The sequence below is a fragment of the Carcharodon carcharias genome, chromosome 5, assembly GCF_017639515.1.
Source record: "Carcharodon carcharias isolate sCarCar2 chromosome 5, sCarCar2.pri, whole genome shotgun sequence".
NCBI classification, from domain to species: Eukaryota; Metazoa; Chordata; class Chondrichthyes; order Lamniformes; family Lamnidae; genus Carcharodon; species Carcharodon carcharias.
In genome coordinates this window covers 75,102,709-75,126,043 of record NC_054471.1, presented here as the reverse complement: position 1 = coordinate 75,126,043, position 23,335 = coordinate 75,102,709, and the positions used below count along the sequence as shown (strand labels likewise).

Genomic DNA, 23,335 nt, shown 5'->3' with positions numbered 1-23,335 from the left:
TTTCACTGCGATCACCTCTCATTCTTCTAAACTCCAGAGAATATTGGCACAATGTACTCAGCCTCTCACCATACGACAACTCTTTCATCCTAGGGGCCAATCAAATGAACCTTCACGGTGCTCCCTCCAATACAAATGTATCCTTTCTTAAATATGGGGACCAAAACTTCACACTGTTTTGAGTGTGGTCTCACTAAAGCCCCATATAGTAGAGCAAACCTTCCTTATTCTTGTACTCCAAACCCCTGGCGATAAGGCCAACATACCATACGCCTTCCTAATTGTTTACGGTACCCCATGCTAACTTTTTGTGTTCCTTGCACAAGTACACCCAAGTCCCTATGAGCATCAACGCTTACAAGGTCTACGCTTTTAAAAAATATTCTCCTTTTCTATTCTCATGACCAAAGTGAATAACCTCGTACTCTCCCACTTTATACTACATGAGCCAACTTGTTGCCCACTCACTTATCCTGTCTATATGCCTTGGCTGCCTGTCTGTGTTCTCCTTACAGCTTGCATAGCCACCTAGATTTGTACTATCAGCAAACTTCAATACGTTACTCTGTGTCTTGGTCTAAGTCATTAATATAGATTATAAATAGCTGAGGCCCCAGCACTGATTCTTGAGGCACTCCACTAGTCAATCCTGCCAGCTTGAAAATGCTCCATTTTTCCCTGCTCTCTGCTTCCTGTCCATTAACCAATCTTTGTCCGTGTTTAAAATATCACCCCAACTCCACGAGCCCTTATCTTGTGGAGCACCATATTTAATGCCTTTAGGAAATATAAGTATACCACACATCTGCTGGTTCCCCTTTATCCAACTTACTAGTTGCATCCACAAAAAACTTTCAAATATGATTCCACTTTTGTCAAACCATTTAACTGGTTGGTTAACAACCCCCTTTTTGTGTTGCCTTGTTAATTTGATACTTGGCAATTGTAAGGGGGTGGGTGGTAGAGCGTGACATATCACCTTTCAAATGCTTGCTGGTATAGCGAGGCAGTGCACCTGTCAGGGGCTGGGTGGGACAGTGAGGTAGTGCACCTGTCAGGGGCTGGGTGGGACAATGAAGTAGTGCATATTCTCTCCATTTTGGGTCCTAGATTATTTTGGGATGAATGTCATTGATCTTCACTGGCTGTAAGAATGTCACAGGGGATAGTTTTGCCAGTTTCTGCCCATCACATAATGTATGTTAACAGGACAAAACTGCCTGTTAAAGAGAGAATTTATATAACATATATGTGCGTTTATATAACACTTGATTGCATCTTTGACATGCTGATCAAAGTGCTGCAAATAGCACTGGTGCACAGTCATGGCAGTAGATAGCTGAAGGTGGCAGTCCTTTTGCACACAACAATACTTGATGTGTAATATTGGCATGAGGAAGCAATTAGTCTGTGACGTTAGAGAGGGAAGGACAACAGCCAGTGTGTTATAGAATAGAAGAGACCATGGGACCATGAGTACAATGTTCCATATACAGATGGTAGCTCTGATAATGGTGTGTTCTTTGATCATTACACTGAAGTGGAAGGTGGTACAATGGGGCAGTGCCTACCTGAACCTGTGAATCTCACAGTTACAACTGAGGAGCATTGATGCTCCATAAAGCAGAGTTATACTTGACATGATCCAGTAATGCTTTGATGCTGTGACTGTGAGGTGGCAGTGGAAGTGGTCCATTTCCCCAGAGCCGGAATGTTCTACCTCAATGAGTTCAGTGCTCCTTGTTTTAAAGTAGAAAAATTCATGAAATGTCCACTGTTTTCTCTTCCCAGAATTGAGCAGCTCTATCAGAATGTTCTTGCACTCTGGCACCAGTCACACATAAACATGAAGAGTGTTGTATCCTGGCATTATCTAATGAGTGAAATTTCAACTATTCGCGCTTGGAATGTTTCCTCAGTAAGTATTTCTCTTGTGTGCATAAAATATGACATGAATCCAATTTGCTCTTAGGTTGATTGTGATTGGAATGCTTCATTACAAGTTAGGAACATTGGAACAGAAGTAGGTCATTCAGCCCTCGAGGTCATTCCATGATTTAGATCATGACTGATCTGTACCTTAAATTTATTTCTCCTACTTGGTTCTATAATCCTTAACATTCTTAGCTAACAAAAATCTCCCAATCTCAGCTCTGACATTTTTGATTGTCGTTACCTCAATTTGGGTAGAAACCAAACAAAAATCTGCCTGTGATTTTCGTTATTTTACACTTCTCCTCCCATCCCCGCTGCAAATTCTTCATCCTTTTCCAAACCAGGTTCAACACAATCTTCAGGAAGAATCTTCCGATCCAGCACTTCTACCATGGAGCGTTTCTCACTAATCCCTGTTTCCTTCACAAACAGGTGGTAGCTTGCGGAGTGGACTGTCCATATCTGGGAGAGGGCAAGGCAGTTTCCAGTGTTTGGATGTAGACTGTCACAATGCAGCTCTGTCATGGTGGGGAGAAGGATGAACTTTGCCCCTGTGTCTTTTTTTTTTATCTCTTTCATTGTATCACTCTTTTCAATGTCTCACTGAGAGGATCTGCTGTGTCATTAACAGTTTCTTGCTTTTCTGTTGAACAGCTTGTGGTTCACTCAACCTGTTAACATCCTCTCTGTGCCTGGACTATTCATTTCTTTCCATTCCTTTATCCTAACCTTACGAAGAAATGTGCTTCATTTTCAATTCTGACGAGTCTGTACCTGCCTTTTTTTTCTCTTCCCAGGTGTGGACTAACCTGCTGTATTTGTAACTTCTAATTTTATTCTTCATTTGTACCATTACCAATGGTAATGATCCTTGGTCTCCTATTTGTTATTTGTATGCTGTCTCTCAAGTGACATCATCCAAAACACATCATCAGGTTCAACATGTACATTGACAGTACCCAGTACCTCCACTTCTCTCGATTCCTTGAAGTTGTCAGTGTATTTGATTGACATTCAGTACTGGATGAGCTTAAATTAACTCCCAGTTGAATACTGTTAGGAAGGCTAATGCCTTTGCCCCAACCACAAATTCTGCTCCCTTGCCAATGAATCCTTCCCTCTACCTGGGAATTCTCTTAGGCTGAACCAGACTTTTGGCAACACTAGCATTTTATTTGACCCTGAGCTGAGCATCCAACCACATATCCTCTACATCATTAAGACCGCCTATTTCCATATCTGTAACATCACCCACACCCCCCAACTCCACCCCTCACCTGCCTCGGAAACCCTCATCCATGCTTCCATTTCCTCCCAGACTTGTCTAATCCAATGTTGTCCTGGCTGGCTTCCTATCTTGTACCCATCAAATGCTCAACTTATCCAAAACTCTGTTGCCCGTACCCTAACTCACACAAAGTCCCTGCACCCATCACCTCTGTGCTCACTGACCTAGATTGGCTACCGGCCCAGCAACTCAATTTTAAAATTCTCATCCTTGCTTTCAAATCTCCTCATTGCCTTGTTTGAACCAATCTTTGTAATCTCCTCCAGCCCTTCAACTTTCCGAGATCTCTGGCCTCTTTTGCATCTCGGATTTCCATCGCCCCTGCATTGGTGGTCATTCCTTCAGCTGCCCAAGTCCAAAGGTCTGGAATTCCCTAATCTCTGGCCCTCCACCTTTAAGATTCTCATTGAAACCCATCGCTTTGATCAAGCTTTTGGTGACTTGGCCTTGTGTCTTCTAGGACCCTGTGATAAATTTTGACAATTTTCCTATGAAACGCCTTGGATGGTATAATTGGAAGTTGTTGTCTCACCTTGATATGCGTAGCCTGGTCCTATCTAGCTGTCGGATGAAAATTATTTGTCAAGTTAATGAGCACTCATGTTCACACTTAATTCAAGACTCTCAGGAACACAATTAATCCCTTGATTCACAGGTGCAAGGAAGCTGATCCTATCTGTGAATTATTCTGAAATTTCAGGAATGCATTTTAAGTAGAAATGATAGAGCCTTACGATTCTCCATTTGAGATTTAACTTATTGAATGGAGAAATCAATAAGGTTTGTTGATAGAATAAATGAAGAGGGGTGGGAGGAGGCTCATTTATTTTTCCTTATTTTTTCATGGGATGTGGGTATCGCTAGCAAGGTCAGGATTTGTTGCCCATCCCTAATTGCCTTTGAACTGAGTGTCATTTCAGAGGGCAGTTAAAAGTCAGCTACATTACTGTGGATCTGGATTCACATGTAGGATGATGGTTTCCTTCCTTAAAGGGCGTTAGTGAACCAGATAGATTTTTAACAACAATCGACAATAGTTTCATGGTCACAACCACTGATGTTAGCTTTCAATTCCAGATTTTCTGAATTGAATTTAAATTCCACAGCTGCCATGGTGGGATTTCAACTCCTGTCCCCAGGGAATTAGCCTGGTCCTCTGGATTGCTAGCCCAGCGACATTACCACTACACTATCGTCTCCGTCATGTGGAGCATAAACACTGGCATGGACCAGTTGAGTTGAATGGCCTGTTTCTGTGTTGTAACTATGATTGCCTGGTTTTCTGTATCTGAAGTGGTTAGATAAGCTCTGGACATTTTAAGCTTCATGGTCTTCACACTATGCTTTCTTTACACAGATAAAGACCATGCTACCTGGGGAACACCAGCAGGTGCTAAGCAGTCTTCAGGAGCACCTCAAGGACTTCTTGGAAGTTAGTCAGGAGTCTGAGGTCTTCTTGGCCAATGATGGCAACCAGCTCGAGAGAGAAGTCAAGTTCTGTAAGCAGTATTATGAAGATCTGCTCAAATCAGCTGAAAGAGGTAACAGAACAAGGTGGTGCCAGTAAAAAATGTCAAAGTGTGTATGTTTCACTCAAATGGGTTATAGAAGGCTAGAGCCTAAAAAGGCAGGAGGTGAAGAGATTCTCACCTGTTGGAAACTGCACTTGAGGTGCAGTCATTCTGATTTTCAAATGACTGTTCCCACTCCTCACAACTTGAGAATATTGGAAAATCCAGGTAATCGTGAAACTGTGCTTTTTCCCACACCTGCCCTAAGACATTCAACAAATTCTTCTCCTGGAATCGAGTGGACCAGATGTTATTGTTAAAGACACTTGTCTTCTATATGATGCTATCACTGCCCCATTCAGCTCCCTATTGAAGATGAGCAGAATCAGCATCCACAACAGACGGCAACACATTCTGGATGCAAATTATATTTGGAAATTGGTTTTTAAGTTGAATTTGCCCAAGCAAATTGCTCACGGTTGCAAAAAGTTTGAATACCTTGAGGGTGTACATGTTTTGAAACTCGCACGGTATGTTTTCACTGAAGGAAGAATAAATAGTAACAATAACTTTTAGGAAAGGTGATTGAAATGAATGGTGTAAACAGGATTGAGCAGAACTTGAATACGTTTCTGGAGCATGAAAGGTTGGGGGCTAAGGGTAAAAATGCTTTGTTTTATTTCTTTATTCTTTCTTCGTTGGCAAGGCCAACATTTGCTGACCATTCCTAATTGCCCTTGCATGGCCTGCTAGGCCATTTCAGAGATCAGTTAAAAGTCAATTACATTGCTGTGGATTTGGAGTTACATGTAGGCCAGACCAGGTAAGGATGACCAATTTCCTTCCCTGAAGGACATTAGTGAACCGGATGAGTTTTTATGACAATAAGTGATGGCTCTCATAGTTGCCATTACTGAGACTAACTTTATATTCCAGATTTATTCATTGAATTTATATTCCAACAGCTGCTGTGGTGGGATTTGAACCCATGACCCCAAACCGTTAGCTTGAGCCTCTGGATTACTAGTCCAGTGACATTACCATATAGCTACCATTTCGTGCCTTTCGTCAGAAATGAATGAGTTTGGAGGCCTGATGACCTTTCCCCTTTTTAGCAAGAGATTGTACATTCAAACCTTTTGATCTCTTCCCATTAAACCAGAGGAGCAAGAGGAATCTGCTTGCAATCGGTTCATCTCAGAGGTACGGAACATTCGACTTCGTGTGGAGAACTGTGAGAAGCGACTGATTCGTCAAATCCGCACACCGCTGGAACGGGATGATCTACAGGAGAGCGTGCAAAGAATCTCCGAGCAAGAGGTCAGTTTTAGAAAACCCCACCCCCATCCCCTGTATTTTAAATTCCATCACTGCAAAACATTTTTTTAATACCTCAATAAACATTAGAATTACTGTTCAAAGTAATTCTATTCTAACTTTCCATTGGAGCATAGTAGAATGTTTTTTGAAAGAAGTTCAATCTTGGGATGTGGTTGTTGGTGGTAAGGCCAGCTTTGTAGCCAATTTCATAGTTGATATAACCGGAGAGATGACTAGACCACACCTGAAGGAGGTTAAACCTCAACCGCATTGGTGTGGAACTGGAGTCACATACTTGCCCAGGCTGGATAAGGACATAAGGGAAGCAGTTGGGTTTTTATGATAATCAATATGATCAATTTTTAGTGACACTAGCCTTTTACTTAGACATTTTTTTTTCATTAAGCTGAATTCAAATTCTCAGACTACCACAGTGGGATTTGAACCCCTTTATTCAAGAAGGAAGGGAGGCAGAAAACAGGAAACTATTGGCCAGTTAGCTTGACACCTTTAGTGGTGTTAGAAGTTATAGCTGGGCAATTGGGGAAACTCAAGATCATCGGGAAGAGTCAACATGGTTTTCTGAAAGGGAAATTATGTTTAACCAATTTATTGGAGTTCTTTGAAGGCACAACATGAGCTGTGGATAAAAGGGAGCCTGTAGACATGCTATACTTGGATTTTCAGAAGGTATTTGATAAGGTGCCTTATCAAAGGTTATTATGGAAAATATAAGCTCATAGTGTAGGGGGTAACATATTAGCATGGATAGAAGATTGGCTAACTAACAGGAAACAAAGTGCATGCATAAATGGGTCTTTTTCTGATTGGCAGGATGCGATGAGTGGAGTCCTGCAGGGGTCGGTGCTGGGACACCAACTTTTTACAAGTTATATTAGTGATTTCAATGCGGGGAGTGAAGGCATGGTAGCTAAATTTGTATTTGACACAAAGATAGGTAGGAAAGTACATTTTAAGGAGGACATAAGGAGTTTGCAGAAGGATATAGATAGGTTGAGTGAGTGGGCAAAGATTTGACAGATGGAGTATAATGTGGGAAAATGTGAAGTGGTTCACTTTGGCAGGAAGATAAAAAAGAGAGCATTACTTAACCGGAGATCTGTTCCAGAATTCTAAGTTGCAGAGGGATCTAGCGCATGAGTCACAAAATGTTAGTATGCAGATACAGCAAGTAATTAAGAAGGCTAATGGAATGCTATCCTTTATTACGAGAGGAATTGAACACAAAAGTAAGGATGCTATGCTTCCATTATATAGGGCATTGGTGAGACCACACCTCAAATATTGTGTGCAGTTTTGGTCTCCTTAATTAAGGAAGGATGGAAGTGCATTAGAGGCAATTCAGAGGAGGTTTACTAGATTGATACCTGGAATAAGTGGGTTGTCGTATGACGAAAGGTTAGACAGACTAGGCTTTTTTCCACTGGAGTTTAGCAGAGTGAGGGGTGACTCAATTGAGGTATATAAAATCCTGAACGGTATTAACAAGGTGGGTGTGGAAGGGGTGTTTCCTCTTGTGGGTGAGTCCAGAACTAGGGGGCACTGTTTTAACATTAGGTGTTGCCCTTTTAGGACAGAAGTGTGGAGAAATTTTTTCTCTGACGGTTGTGTGACTTTGGAACACTCTGCCCCCAAAGGCAGTGGAGGCGGGGTCACTGAATATTTTTAAAGCAGAGCTAGATAGATTCTTATTAGACAAGGAAATCAAAAGTTATTGGAGGTTGATGGGAATGTGGAATTCGAAACACAAATAGATAGTCATGATCTTAATGAATGACAGAGCAGGCTTGAGGGGCTGAATGGCCTACATCTGCTCCTTTTCCATATGTTCATATTGAACTCGTATTCTCTGGATTATTAATCTAACAATATAACCACTACATCACCGTATCATGCTGAATGCTCCAGCAAATTTCTCTCACCAGAAATTGAAGAGCGAACTGGAGGTGCTTATTGTGGATCTGGAGAAAGTGACTGCAAAGTGTGACAAATTCTTTGGACAAGCCTCTTCATCTTCAGCCCCAACCCTACGCACAGAGCTGAATGTGGTGCTTCAGAATCTCAATCAAGTATATTCGTTATCCTCCATTTATTTGGATAAGTAAGGAATCAGTCTTTATAAATGGATCTTTCTCAGTGAATAAAAATGCAATAGATATTTTGGTTGAAATGTAACCGATACCGTGAAACCTGTAAATTATGGACCACTTGGGGACTCTTGCAATGTTATCTTAGTTAACGGAAGAAGCTTAAAGTAACCTTTGTTTCCAACTGCAGGTTAAAGACTGTCAATTTGATTGTTAAAAATACCCAGGAAGCAGAGGCTCTTGTTAAACAGTATGAAACTAAACTGGGTGAGGAAGATGCAGTACCACCTGACACAGAGGCTATTCATTCTCTCCAGAATATACTGAAGGTAACGAAGATTTTCCTCTTAAGTCTCAATATTTAGAAAGGCTTACATAGAATTACATACATTCTACCACATTCAGCCCAATTGGTCCATGCTGGTGTTTATTCTCCACACAAACCTCCTTCCACCACTCTTCATTTCATTTAATCTTATCAACATATCTGTCCATTCCTTTCTCCCTCATGTACTTATCTAGCTTCCCTTTAAATGTATCTATGCAATTTGCTTAAAACCCTCCATGCGTTAGGGAGTTCCACATTCTCACCATTCCTTTGACAGCACCTTCCAAACCTGTGACTTCTACCACCTAGGAGGACAAGGGCAGCAGATGTGTGGGAACACCAAGTTCCCCTCCAAGTCACTCACCATTGTGACTTGGGACCATATCACTGTCCCTTCACTGTTGCGGGTTGAAAATCCTGGAAACCCCTCCCTAACAGCACTGTGGGTGTACCTGCACCACATGGACTGCAGTGGTTCAAGAAGGCAGCTCACCACCGCCTTCTGAAAGGCAGTTAGGGATGGGCAATAAATGCTGATCTAGCCAGCGACACCCAGATCCATAAAATAATTTTTAAAAGGGCACAAAAGTTTCTCCTGATTTTCTTATTGGATTTATTTATGTTACATTTATAACCCCTGGTTTTGGCTTCCCCCACGAGTAGAAATATTCTCTATATTTAGCCAATCGAACCTCCTCATAATTGTAACAATCTTTCTCAGGTCAGCCCTCATCCATTTTTTTCTGGAGAATTCAGTCCTTACACACTCTCACCCTCCTACACTTCTTCCCTTAACAGCAATGGCGAACTGAAGTGGATGAGAGGCGTGTTGTCTTCCATTCATTAGAAGATGAACTTCAGAAAGGAAAGGCCGTCAGTGAACGCATGCTGAGGGCACACAACGAGCGGGACATGGACATGGACTGGCACAAGGAAAAGGCAGTTCAGTTGGCTGAGAGATGGGAAAACATCCATTCCCAAATTGACAACAGGTCTGTATCATTTCTCACTGCATGTCCCCCAAAACAAGTGAATTGTGGATGAACCTATTACTGGGAGAGGAATGGGGCCCCCCATAAGTGGAATTCATTTCATGTATAAATGTTGCAGGGCATTGGGTAACAATGCCACTATTCTGTAGGCTGATAACTGTGGGCTGGTGCTGAAACAAACCAATATGGAACATATCATTATATCAAACACTAGAACCAAGATTGATCTCTACTCAACTTGAATTATAATGAGGGGAGGATTGGGATGCAATAATAATGAAGAGACAAAGTCAGTAGTCAAGGGTTAGAAAGCTTTCCTCTCTGCTTTCAGGCTGCACGAGCTTGAGAGCATTAGCATATCTCTGAATTGGTACAGAGACTGTTACAACGATCTTGATCAGTGGATCCGAGAAATGGAAGCCATGCAACAGAAGATGCAAGAACGTCAGCCAGAAGACATCCTTGCTGATGAACTCAACCAACAAAAGGTAACTCACTTGTTAATGATTCACATTGGGTTACACTAATAATGTATGAGCAATGGACACTTGTTGCACTTAAGAGGGCATAATGAACATAATTCAATATGAAGACATGAACCTAATGGGCCAGAATTTGGTGCCAAAATAATGGAGAGGTTAACCCCTAACTAATGGGGTATGCCACAAGATATCCTGACCCAGCAAATTCTGAGACATATTTTCTGTCCCTTAGTATTATCTGTCATGGAAGTCTTTTTGTTTTGAGATAATGATATTCACAAGCAAACTGATTCTGAGAATGCTTGATCCTGATGAGCCACAGGTTACCACTGGCCTCACATCCACAGGCTAAACCGTGAGCAGAATTATGTGAGGCCAGGAGAAAGAGTTCTTCCATATGACCCATTTCCCACATCTGCCAGGGGAGAGGAGGTTCAGTGCTGGACCCTTCTCTTATCAGCAAACACCTTATTCGATAACACCTTCCAAGCTTTATGACTACTTGCAAGTTCCCCTCCAAGTCGGACACCATCCTGCCTTGGAAATATATCGCTATCCCCCCTCGTTGGTTCAAAATCCTGGAACTCCCTCCCTAACAGCACTGTGGGTGTACCTACATCACATGGACTGCAGTGGTTCAAGAAGGCAGCTCACCACCATCACCACCTCAAGTGCAATTAGGGATGGGCAATAAATGCTGGCCTTGTAACATCCCATGAAAATTTTTTCTTAAACTGCCAAGATAATATTCTGAATGCATGATTTTTTTCCCCTTGCCGCCAATGCTGATCTGAATCTTCCTAGAGGTTTAAAATAGTGATGATAATGTGAACTGACCAAACTTGGAAGTGTTTGAAGTTACAATTGTAAATGTTGGGCCGTCAAGTCTTATGAACAAATTTGTTGAAAGGCCTATCAGCGTAGAATTTATGGAAGACATCTCTGAAGCAACTATTCAATAACATTGAGAAGTTCAAAAGGCCTGATGAGTTCAGTTATTCTCATTTTATTCCAGGTATTGGCTTCGCAGGTTGAGATGAAACAGGGCAGAATGGACGAATGTCAGAAATACTCCGACGAATATTCCTCTGCTGTAAAGGTAAGTTGGGAAATTCAGTTGGAGTCAGATACTTTTATTTCATTTTAAATAATTTTAAGTAGTTTTTTAATTTAAATTGTGCAGTGTTTTGACAGAATTAATGAAGGGAAACAGATTTCAGTTACGTGTTGGTGGGTAACCAGAGGATATAGATTTTAGGTAATTGGGTAAAGAACTAGAGGTGAGACGAGGAGAATTGTTTTGCCACAGTTGAGTTGTTATGATCTGGAATGCAATACCTGAAAGGGTGGCGTAAGCAGATTCAATAGCAACTTCAATTCTCATATGAAGAATTGGATAAACACAAGAATGGTAAAAAATCCTACATTGGAAACGAGCAGAGGGAATGGGATGAATTGGACAACTTTACCAAAGAGCCAGGACACATACAATGGGCTGAATAGCTTCTTTCTATGATATATCACTCCATGGCTCTACAGTTGTCAGTTCGTTCAAGGCTGGTCATGATCTCTTCCAGTGTCTTTCTCTGATTAAACAGTACCTTTTGAGGCTTTTGTGATTTATAAAACAACCTTCACCCAAATAGGAATCTCATTGATGAAAGCTGACAAATAAACTAATGCTGAATATTTGTTGTACAGAGCCTTGCGCAGACCCCAGCCAGAGAGCTGCGTTCAGTTCTCGGCACCGCGCCGCACCTCAGGGAAGATATATTGGTCTCGAGGGGGAACTGTGCAGACTCAGCCGAATGAATCCAGGGTGTGAGGGGGAGGAAAGAAGTTATTAAATTATGAGACCAGGTTGCATAGAGTTTTCTTGTATTCCATTAAGTAAAGGAGGGTGAACTGATGGGAGTACTTAAAATGTTGAAAGGGTGCACTAGAGTCGAGATGGCAAAACTTGTGGTGGGGGAATTGAGAACAGGAGGTTGTAATCTTAAAATTTGAGCTAGGGTGTTCGGGAGTGAAATCAGGAAGCACTTTTTCAGACAGAGTAGCAGAAATGTGGAACTGTTTCCCCCTGCCCCCAATCCCCCACCACCCATATCCTGTGGATGCTGAAGTCGATAGAATATCAGGGAATATGGGGTAAAAGCGGGTGAATGGAAATGGACAGATCAGCCATGATCTAACTGGTGAAACAAACCCAAGGAGCTGGATGGCCTCCTGATCCTAACGTTCCCTTAGTAAAGCACCTGGGAGTGTCGGCCTGGATTGTATGCTCATGTTTTTATTGTGAGACTTAAACCCACAAACTTCTGACTCCAAGGCTTGACTGCTACCAATGAACTATGGCTGATACCTATTGAATATTAAGAATGCACTACTACTCAGTAGTTGGCTTCTTTTATGGTTGGTGGAACTACTGAGGTTTCGAACAAGTATGAAGCATGAGCAATGATACTACTGGTACTTCTTGGTGGGGTTTTGTTGACAGTGCTTTGAATGGGTCAATAACATAATAATGACCAGTTGTGTCTTCCTCCACTCACAGGAATATGAGCTTCAGCTGATGACCTACAAAGCCATGGTTGACTCCCAGCAGAAGTCCCCAGTCAAAAGGCGCAGAATGCAGAGCTCTTCAGATGCCATTGTGCAAGAGGTGGCAAATATTAACTTTATAAATCTTATTAAATATGAAGATTCTAAAATGTTTTCTCCTTAGAACAGAGAAAGTTAAACTGAGTACAAACATGAGTGCCGGAAATACTCAGCAGGTCTGGCATCATCTGTGGAGAGAGAAAGAATCAACAGAAACAAAAACAGAAAATACTGGAAAAACTCAGCAGGTCTAACAGCATCTGTGGAGAGAAGAAAAACAATTAACGTTTCGAGTCCGTATGACTCTTCTTCAGAGCTAAAAAGAAGTGAAGATATGATGAAACTTATACTGTTTAAGGGGGGGTGGAACATGTGAAGCTGGATAGAAGGCCAGTGTTAGGCAGAGGCAAAGGAGAGATTGCCAAAGATGTCATAAACAAAAGGTCAAAGGGCTGTTAATCATCACATCATCACCCTGCTAACATCGCATTCTGCTTTCTGACCTTAATGCCACCGTCGGCCCCCTTTGTCCTTTTGCTCAAGACATCTCTGGCAATCTCTCTTCTGCCTCCACCTATCACTTGCCTTCTATCCAGCTTCACCTACTCCACCCCCCTTAAACAGTATAAATTTCATCACATCTTTACTTCTCTTTAGCTCTGAAGAAGAGTCATAAGATTCAATATTAACTATCAAACGGGAATTGGATATATAAACTTGGGGAGAAATATTGTAGAGCAATGGAGAGAGAGCAAAGCAGTGGCCTGACTTTCTAGTGGGTAGCTTTTTCAAAGACACAGATACAATGGACAGAATGACCTCTCTCTCTCTGCTGTTTGATTCTATATAAAGAAATGTTGAGAGAACATGGGCAGATGCATTTCAAAATAGAAGGGCTTTGGGCAAAAGTTTATTTTGCAATGAACAGGGCAGTGATCTTGAAAGAAGTTTTGTTATTTCTGACTCTAGAACAGAAGTGTTGCTTTGCAGAATAAGGTCAATGTTATGATGCCCTGAGGACTCCCAGTATATCTACAGCAGTCCTTGTTTGTCACTGCCTGATATGGACAATCTGACAATTGGCTAATTAGAGTTTGTTGTTTAGAGAATGGATGTTTTTACTTATCAGGTCATAAGTTTTTCCATACAATAATAATGTGTAAAGGCTTTCATAGGAATTAAGAATATAATGAAATCCATTATCGGCAACAATTATACAAATACTAATAATTTTACATATAAAGTGATCATATTACTAATAACAATTACACACACAGTGATAGTTGCTAATAATTATGCATAAACTTCAGACACTTAGGGTAAAAATGAATTGCTGGAGAATTCACCACCTCACAGGGCACAAGCCATTTGGGAATGGTTGACCAAACTTTGTTGGATTCTAACGTATCTATTTTATCCCCTCTCTTTTTATATTTTTCTCTCATTCTGGCTATGTGAGATTCCACATGTTTTCATCTTGCCTCATCCAATTAACTGGAATTCAGTTTTAGGAAGAGTCACCTCCCCATACATCTTATCAAGGCCTTCATCTTGACTGATTTGCCAATCAAATCATTTGTTTGGATGAATTATCACATGCCTGTGCAGATGTCTCCTTGGAGGGCTTAATATGGGGGAAGACAGTTGCCAAGGTAAAAAGAGCTTGTAGCTGAATGCTTATCAGCTGAAATCTCTACCTGGTAAACAAAGCTGACTTTCCCAGCCTCCTCACACAAGCTCACTCAGCAGGCAAAAGCTGGAAGAATTAACCATTCTGTTATGACCAGGTGAAAAGGAGTGAACTGGCTCCCCCCTATTCAATCTCCTTGGTTGCTCACAGCAAAGGTTAAAGTTTCTTTTCCTTTTCTGAATCCAAATATATTTAACTGTTTATGCATTGAGCAATAAAGAGCCAATCAAACAAGGTTTTCTTGAGTCAAAGAAAGAACAAATTAATTAACCACTAAACCAGAGAAAAATAATAAAAATGCAACATCAGGTATTTGGCCCTAACACAGTCATTGGGGCCCATACATGCACATGTGCACACACACGTGTATCAGAGATAAGGGAAGTTAGAATCCAATAAAAATTGTTTAAAGGAAATACTGTCATGTGCCCTTGAGGCGTAGATTTTTAAATGTTGCAGCTGATTTGGAATATTTGGTTTCATGGATGTGGTCAGATGTAGAAGATGTTGTAATTTTTACGCGATCTTGGTTTGCTGGTAGATTTCTAGTAATGTTGGTTTCTGAGCTGGGTAATACGCCTGTTCTAAAAGAGAGACAGACAGAGACAGAGCATCCAATGTGTATTTCTAAGGGTTTTTGGCTAGGTCTATCTATGGCAGCTATTGTCCAATATCCAGCACTTTGCATTTTACTATCTCTTCCTTCAACAGTGGCGAGTTTCGACAGGTCTGTGAAATGTTCCTCTCTTCACGCTCCCCTGAGCGTGTCCTGTTTGCTTTTTCACCTTCCCCTTGGAAGGCAGCCTTGCATTTCTAAATAGTTTGTTCTATCCCATTTCGAATTTTGTTCTGTCTCATTTAAAATTGCAAAATTTCCAATCAGTTGAAAAGTTAGGTTTTCAAAAATAAAAACAAAAGGCATAACCTTGTGACAATTCCCTTACAGCTCACACCAGATAGGTGTCTTTCTAAAGTACTCATAGTGTGTGATGGTTAAAATGCAGGGCCTTGTGCTAACCTTGATCCCACTTCCCTTTGTGTCTCTGCTGTAGTTTATGGACCTTCGCACACGCTACACGGCCTTGGTGACCCTGATGACCCAGTATGTGAAATTTGCCAGTGATGCTTTAAAAAGATCAGAGGAGGAAGGGGTAAGAACTTCAACAAATTAATATCCTATGAATGGTGTTCGATTTCTCAAAGCCGCAAATTGGGTGTAATAGGATTGAGTTCAGAAGGGAGAGAAAGAGAGAGTGAGTGCTCAGGCTTTTTAGACACTCATGGCCATGTACCAGGGATATTGGATAGATTAGATCCTGCCTGCTTAGTTACTGAAAGAGATTTCAGGCCTTTTGCCATGGGCGGCAAGGGGAGGAATTGAGGGAGAGCTGTCACCAAGGCCATTTTTGCATGGATTACAGCAGCCAGCTTGAGAGGAGCATTGACTTGAGGGCTGTGAGACTGGGAGAGGTTGGTCTGTCTTGCGCTCCTCCTGTACTGTAAAATATACAAGCTGTGCAAAGACATGACTTGGGGAACTCCACAGGAGGGGCAACTTACAGCCTGACACGCAAATAGAAAGAACTGAAGATGCGGGAAATAGCAGAAAGAATGAGTTAGCCCACACCTGTGCAAAGACTGGTACAGCCCTTGGTCTGGTCAGAATTGGAAGATAAGTTAATTAGTAGAACTGGAAAAAATGTAATAGGCATTGCAAGTAACTATCCATCCAGCCTGAGAGAGGGAGTGAATAAAAAAAAAAGAACAGTTGCATTTCTATAGTGCCTCTCACAGTTACAGGATGTTCCAAAGTGCTTTACAGCCAATGTGAGTATTTTAAAGTGTAATCACTGTTGTAATGTAAAAAAAACACAGGAAGATCCCACAAGCAGCATCAACCAGATAATCTGTTCCACTGATATTAAGTGAAGGGTAAATAATGGTCAGGGCACTTCAGTGATGTTTTATATCTAGATTACAAGAAGGTTCTGAGTAATGGCTGGACTATGTAAATCCAAAATACTATTTCAGCATGAGGGGACATGGGTTCAGATTCAGTATAATTTAGGGCCGGTATCATGGAGTTCTTTACAATAATAGTGATCAATGTATGGAACACCATCCCATATAGCGTGATGGATATGAAATAATTCCAGAAAGAATTGGTTTTAGTAATGGAGGAGTGTGGGCGGGGTTTCGGGGCACTATTGAGTGGGTGAAATGATGGTGTTAGTAACTTGTGATGTGAGCTCTGTGATCAGAATGTTATGTTACTGGTGCGCTGCTGCCACCTGCTGTCATTAATGGTGATAACTGCCTTTCCGAATTCTTTTGCATCAAGTATTGGTGGTGGTGCTTCAAGTGCTGGCAGATGTCTCTTGCCAAAGGGAAGCGGGGAGCTTTGCACAGAATCTGTGATTGTGCCACAACTATTAGCAATGAGAGCAAGTGCTACATTACTACTAGCTACTGTGGGATAGTATTTACTTGTGATTACTGCTGGGTCTTTGAAATAAATCTGGCCAATCCTTGTCCTATTTTTATTTGGTACAGGGCTTAAAACTGGCCTTTTGTACAGAAATCATTACGTACAATCTAAGTATTTATAACATTTTATTCAAAGATTGCAAACCTTTACATTTGACCAATATTGAGATATGTAAAATAATCTGAGTCTTTGATACTCTGCGATGTATAATTTGAATTTTAAAAAGACGAGCAGTAATATTAAGGAACTGCTGTCTGCTTTAATTGATTCCTCCCTGTTTCTATAATGCACACTCATCCACCTATTATTCTTTGTATCTCTGATTGAACTCACTTTAAATACTGAGATCAATTTCACATACATGTTTGCCATTTGCGAAAAGACATATGTACTTTGAATTGGTGCAGTCTGAAAAATGGAACCTATTGCCAAAGAACTGCATCTTAAACAGGCTAAAGATGAGTTGTATGTCTGTGTGTCTGTGTGTGTGTGTGGGTCTGTGGGTCTGTGTGTCTGTGTGTGTGTGTGTGTGTGTGTGGGTCTGTGTGTCTGTATCCAATCCATATGGCTGCATTCCAAATCATTTTCACCTTCTGTGGTGATTTCCTTCATTTTGTTAATCTCATCACTGCCAACTTGTTAGGCTGACATTTCAACTTAGTTACATTGGTGGATGACAGTTAACGTAAACCCTAAAATGATCAGTTATTAATTCGGCTTATAAATTTAGGATGAGCACTTCCCCTGAATTGACTAAACCCCGAGTTGGCAGTAAAAGGTTAAATGATCTATCTTGGTGCTGTAGTTGATTTGTTTTCTCTTCCATGATTGGAGAATTGATTTTTGATATTCCGAAACCATCAATGAAATGCTCCTTGAAATCAGTCAATAAATCTCTCTCTGCTCCGTTACCGGTCTGGCTGGACAATAATCAATCTAGAGGGTCCTCTCAGCCTACCCCTTCTCCAAATTGATTTCCTTTCAAAGAATTAACACTGCCACTTGTGTACAGCGTGTAATATTAATGCTGACCTGTACTCATACGCTTAGAGTTCAGCTGAAGATGGGAAGGACTGTTTGGTGAAGGATACTGCTGAGTCTGACCGAGCAGGAGGCTGGATTGAAGCTGCATTGGGTGAAGGAAGGGGAGCCTATCTGGGAATGGGTGCGGAGTCTCTGCAGACCCAAACAGTGGGAAGGGAAGGCCAATGCTTGAGCAATGAAACTGCAGAAGAAGATGACAAAACTACAAGGCGAGTGAAGGCCCTGAAGAAATCGTTCCACCATGAGAGAAGGTCAAACGATATATCTGATAGACACGGTTGGGAGAGTGTGTCCAAAATTGAACCAGAGAGAGGGCAGCTTCTACTTCAAAACCCATGCTTTGCAAAGGAGGCAGTGCATGATGTTGAGGGGGAGAAAGCTGGCCGTGACAAGGAAAAGTCACAAAGTGAAGAGGAAAGAAAGGACAAATCAATTGTTCCTTTGGGGGCAGCAAGATTCCTGGATGGTACCTTTGTTGTTCAAGGGGAAGATTGGCAAGCAGAAGAGCTTGGAGATCAGACGCAGTCCAATATCCTAAAATGGCATGGTACTGAAATTGCTAGCGAATCAGCCAGTGAAGAAATAGATGCATCATGCCCAAATGTCCAAGGATCATACAGAATGGAGGTAGGACAACTCAGTACAGAAAATCGGGGCAACCCTGGGGATGTCACAAATAGCTGTTCTGGACAGAATCCAGTCCTAGAACATAGAACTCATGTAGAAGACCAGAATGCAAATCTGATGGGAGAGCCAATGCATAAAACCAAAGACAGTGCTTCAGCCCAACAAGTAACTTCACCACAAACCGAATATAAGGAACGAGAGGAGCCAACTTGTCAAATGCAACAGAATGAGATTAAATGGCAATGTGCGGACCACACTGGCGCTGATACCAATGAAAACCTACATCACTTTCATCCCATGATAAAACCTGGAAAATTGCTGGAGGAAGGGCGTGCAAGCTTCATACAAGCAGCAGTCGATGGAAGGTCAGAAATTTTGAAAGAGGAAACCGTTTACTTCTCAGTTCATGGGCTGAGAACACACAAGCTAGCTGTGGAGGAGAAGACCAATTCTGTGCCCCATGGGATTCTGCATGATTGGAAAGAACGACAGTCAGACAACCTTAAAATGAAGCTGGATGGAGCAGCCCAGCACAGTGAAGGGCTACAGGGTTATGTGGAGGAGGGTTTGCAGCATGTGGAGGAGTTGTTAGTAAATGTGAGGCCAGCTGTTGAAGACAAATATTTGTTGGCAAATCCAACAGATTTGGAATTTTACTCACCACTTGTGAACAAACCAATATGTCTGGTTAAGTCTGACCAATTGGCATTTGAACAAAATTCCGAGCAGGGAGCAGACGTGAGAAAGCAGAGCGGAGCTGAGGAAATGGCTGGGGGAGACATGGTGAAGCGTTTAGTTCACCAAGTTTCCTGTAAGGGAGTCACAAGGACATTAGAAGATAAAGGATCTATTTCACTGGCGCCAGACGCTGAAGGCAAATATGAGATGCTCAAAGGCACTGATCAAACTGACTCCTTCTCCAAAACTGCAGGCATTGAACCACCTCGGAGACATGAGTTATCAGATGCTGACTATGTCAGCCGACCCATTCCATTCGATGAATGTGTTGATGGCCTTCATAAACACATACCTGTTTGCCATGCTGAAGAATTGGGAGATGCATGTGATGGGATTGCCCAGTTTGGGAGCATGTGGAAGAAGATTCCAGAACAAGTGAAACGCATGAAGGAAAACAGTTCCACTGTGAAACCTCATTTCGTGGAAGATAGACCTGACGTATTTGCAGCAGTGAATTGCCATGGGTTTGAGATTGCTGAGACACCACTTGAATCTGGCGAAAGTGAGGAAGAATTAGGAGAAAGTGCTGAAGGCAGAATGAAGATTAAAAAACCCAAGAGTAACGAGAATGAGAGAACAAAATCCAGCGACTCCATTTTGCAAGCTACAATTAAATTGGTTCCTAATGGCCAGTCAGTTTGCAGTGAAGGTAACCAGTGGGCTGTTGAAGGGTCTAAATTTAGTGTGGAGCCAACTGTGGAAGATCAGTTTCAGCTGCATGAAGAACACTTCCCTAAATCCAAGCTTTTAATTCAGGACTGCACCATGGACATTCAAGAAAGAAGCGTGACATCGCAGCACGTTTATCAAGGTAGGAAATTCCAGATTAAAAAGGAGAAACTGCAGGAGGAACTTGCCGACAGCATCATGTGTGAACCGCCAAAGACTGGCGAGGTGAAGATTGCCCCATCCACTGCCACTGATAAAACCGGCATGGTCATACAGCCTGAGAGGAATGCTGGTGAAAAAGTGATGGAGATAGATAGCGATAGGCCAGCTCAATCCAACCAAAGTGAAACCAAGCCAGTGGGGCACCTCCAGAACCTGCCGGCGTCAGCAGACCCAGTGCTCCCTGTCAGAAGCCAGCAAAGCCCGAGAATGCAAGGAGCTCCTGATGGGATGGATCAGGGGGAAGGCATGACTGGACTCCAAAGAGAGTCTCCGAGAAATCAGGAAGCACCAATGGAATTGAGCGCTGAAGTGGATATATGTTGTGAAGTGGATGGAAGTGCCCAGCAGGAGGTGGTCAGAGTGCCGGCATTGTTGAAAGGGCAGATGATGGAAGAATGTTGTGAAGTGGAATACAGCCTGAAAAATAGGCCCAGAAGCAATGGCAAAAGTGGAAGTTTCCCAAGACAAGTTGAAGAGGTACGTGTTTGTTATTGAAATCCATCTGATCTATGTAAGGCAATCTAAACTATTGTTGCAGAGCCCTTGAAATCAGACAAGATAACATTTTTAAGGTAGGTTTCATTAGTTGTGAGCAATTCCTTTCATCAGTATAATAAGTGGAGTACACAATCTGTTTTTAGCTTATCGGGTACTTTGTGACTAAGGCAGGGATTTTTGATGGGACTCGCTGCGGGAGATTTGGTGGCCCAGCCAATAGCCCATTGACTTTCGGCAGGACTGGACAATCCCGACGGCGGGCCGGGGTAGAAATTCCTGCCCCAAGTAGCTGATCGATAAAGCAATGTTAGTTAACATGGTTTTGTGGTCCTCTCAGTGCTTAGCACATTATGTACTGGAAGTGCTGCAGGAGCTGTTGTAGACAGGCAGCTGTTAAAGGGCCACTGGCTGCTAGTAAAGCTATTGGACCCTTGCGGGTAGACATAGCAGGGGACAGAACTGCCTTATACATGGGCCTGTGGAGACCAAAAATGGAAGTGCATCTGTGAAGGATAGCCCAGATAGGTGGAGAGGACGCCCAGGGAGCAAAGGTAATATTTTATTTCTGCTGCCTTGTGGAGTGCCTGCCTAAAATGGGTGGGCCACTTTTCAGGAGTTGCCTTCACTTCCAAAGACTCCAGATTTCAATGACCTTTGGGCACAGTTGATGCATCGGCTGTTCCAAGTGTTTGTGGCTTGCGGTGTGGTGTGCTGTGCTGTACTGAGTGATGTGTAGGTCTGATCACCCAATTGTATGGGATGCCATCCATTGTAACATTGGTGTCAAGAACGCAGAAAAAATATTCAATGGATTTTACAAACCAAATGTTGGCCAAGTATGATTATGATATTTGTGATAAAATGCTTTTTTGTCATGATCAGAAGGAGTAGAGTCTCACAATGTTTGTGGGGATAAAAGAGAGATCTGCATTCATTCAGAGTAGGTGTCAATGTATCAAAGGTACAATGCTGATGGTACTTTACTAGGTTGTGATTATTTTCCCCCGATTGGAAACAGTAACAGGTTCAGGTAAGAGCTGCTTGTAAACTTCCTATTAGAGCTATTCCACACACAAAAACAACTTTACACACCCTATACAATTCTTGTATGTTGAAGTGTGGGACATGTATCACCATTCCTTCATTGTTGCTGGGTCAAAATCCTGAAACACTCTCAGCATTGTGGGCGTACATACACAAGATGGCCTGCAGCACTTCACAAATATGGCTCACCAGCACCTTCTCATGGGCATTAGATGTGGACAATAAATGCTGGCCTTGTCAGTGATGCTCTCATCCTGGGAATAAATAAAAAACAAAATATCTAATCACGGTTGCACACAGTTGATATACAGGGTATATTGTCCACAATATTAAAGGAGTTCTATTGTTTAGATGCATTCTTTCTGTTTTCTTGCTTTTCCCAAAGTGCGCAAAACATTCTTGTGCTGCTGTTTTTTCTCTGGTGGAGGTTCTTGCCATATTTAACAATAACAAAACACTTTTCCTGAGGCTTTTTGCAAAAGGTGATGGGGCACAGCTTAATGGCAGTAGTGGTTCCTCTGGATTTTGCCAATTTACTAAGAACGCTTCTGTAAGTATGTAGAATTTTCTCATTTTATAAATGAACAATTCACAAAATTCTAAATTACGCAGTCCACCCCCACTTATATATGACTGAGCACTTAATTTTGTTTGTAGAGGAAAAGGTTTTCGGGAGCTTCTGCCGACATGGGTGGTCCCAGTCAGCAGCAAAGTCTGACCATCCTTGTTACTGAGAACTCGTCCTTAATACAGAAGGTCGATGATCTGAGGGTGGAACTGAGACAGACTGTTGAGAAGAAGCTGCTACTCGAGCAGATGTTGGCTTGTTCACGGCCAGAACTCGAGAAAGAATGGAGGCACTGCGAAGCTGTGGGTGGCAGGAACATGTCCGACCTGGAGGTGAGCCAGTACAGGGTAAAGTTGGAGGAGATGTTGAGGGAAAAAGCCAGGTTAGAGCAGGAATTGGAACGCCTGAAGCTGGTGATCCTCAGGTCCAAGTTCCACAAGCTGGGAGGAGAGATTAACGATGCCCATATAAGAAGGTGGCAGTCAGAAGGACACCTTCCTGGACAGGAGATTCAGAATGAAATTAGCCCGGTGCAACCATTCTCTGAGCAAACCACTGTTTGTAAGTCTATTGGACAGATCGACTTTGACCTGGAAACCGTGGAACAGGTAGTGAGAATAAAACACATTGTGGATCAGATGCATGTTTATATCAGGGAAATGCAATATGTGGTGGGAGCAGGAATTACACTGGTGGAACAAGGTACCCCAGTAAATGAAGCAGAGATTCTGAGGAAGTTGGTCACCGAACTTCACCGAATTAATGACCGAACCTATAAGGACTTGCAGAGCTTGCTGCTTGAGATGAGGGGTCTCGAAAAGAACATGAGTGTAGCGGAGCATCAAGCTTCCTTGCGCTTGGTAGAGTTAAACAGCTTATGCCTCAAACTTGAGAAAGCCCAGATGGGACTGAATCAGATGCATGAGAAAGAGGAGGATTATCGACAGAAGCTGGCACACCTGGAATATGAGCTGAAGGACAGCCAGTGCAGGAATGAGGATTTCAGACTGAACACTGAGGCACTTTCCCAGGACTGCTTGAGTGCTCGTATCCGTGTCCAACGTTTGGAAGAGGAAATTGAGGTACTTCGTCGGGACAGTAGCCTTGCTGAGCAACGATCGTCGACCTACAAGGCAGCAGCTGACGATTTAAAAGAGAAACTCGAAGCGGCAGAGAGGCAGA

At 42.3% G+C, this 23,335-nt stretch overlaps 1 protein-coding gene across 4 annotated transcripts in view; it reads left to right on the top strand.

Annotated features, from left to right (window-relative positions):
- dst (dystonin) overlaps nucleotides 1-23,335 on the top strand; it is a 576,136-nt gene that overhangs the window by 274,332 nt on the left and 278,469 nt on the right. For 3 of the 4 annotated variants that reach the window (XM_041188906.1, XM_041188907.1, XM_041188905.1), the window contains 10 exons: nucleotides 1,792-1,918; nucleotides 4,581-4,764; nucleotides 5,897-6,054; nucleotides 8,001-8,176; nucleotides 8,353-8,491; nucleotides 9,289-9,482; nucleotides 9,814-9,970; nucleotides 10,980-11,063; nucleotides 12,519-12,626; nucleotides 15,308-15,406. In XM_041188906.1, coding sequence (XP_041044840.1) covers nucleotides 1,792-1,918; nucleotides 4,581-4,764; nucleotides 5,897-6,054; nucleotides 8,001-8,176; nucleotides 8,353-8,491; nucleotides 9,289-9,482; nucleotides 9,814-9,970; nucleotides 10,980-11,063; nucleotides 12,519-12,626; nucleotides 15,308-15,406 — 1,426 coding nt within the window. Of the gene's footprint in view, nucleotides 1-1,791; nucleotides 1,919-4,580; nucleotides 4,765-5,896; nucleotides 6,055-8,000; nucleotides 8,177-8,352; nucleotides 8,492-9,288; nucleotides 9,483-9,813; nucleotides 9,971-10,979; nucleotides 11,064-12,518; nucleotides 12,627-15,307; nucleotides 15,407-17,793; nucleotides 20,521-23,335 lie in introns of all 4 variants that reach the window. The other variant, XM_041188904.1, reaches the window with a different exon arrangement.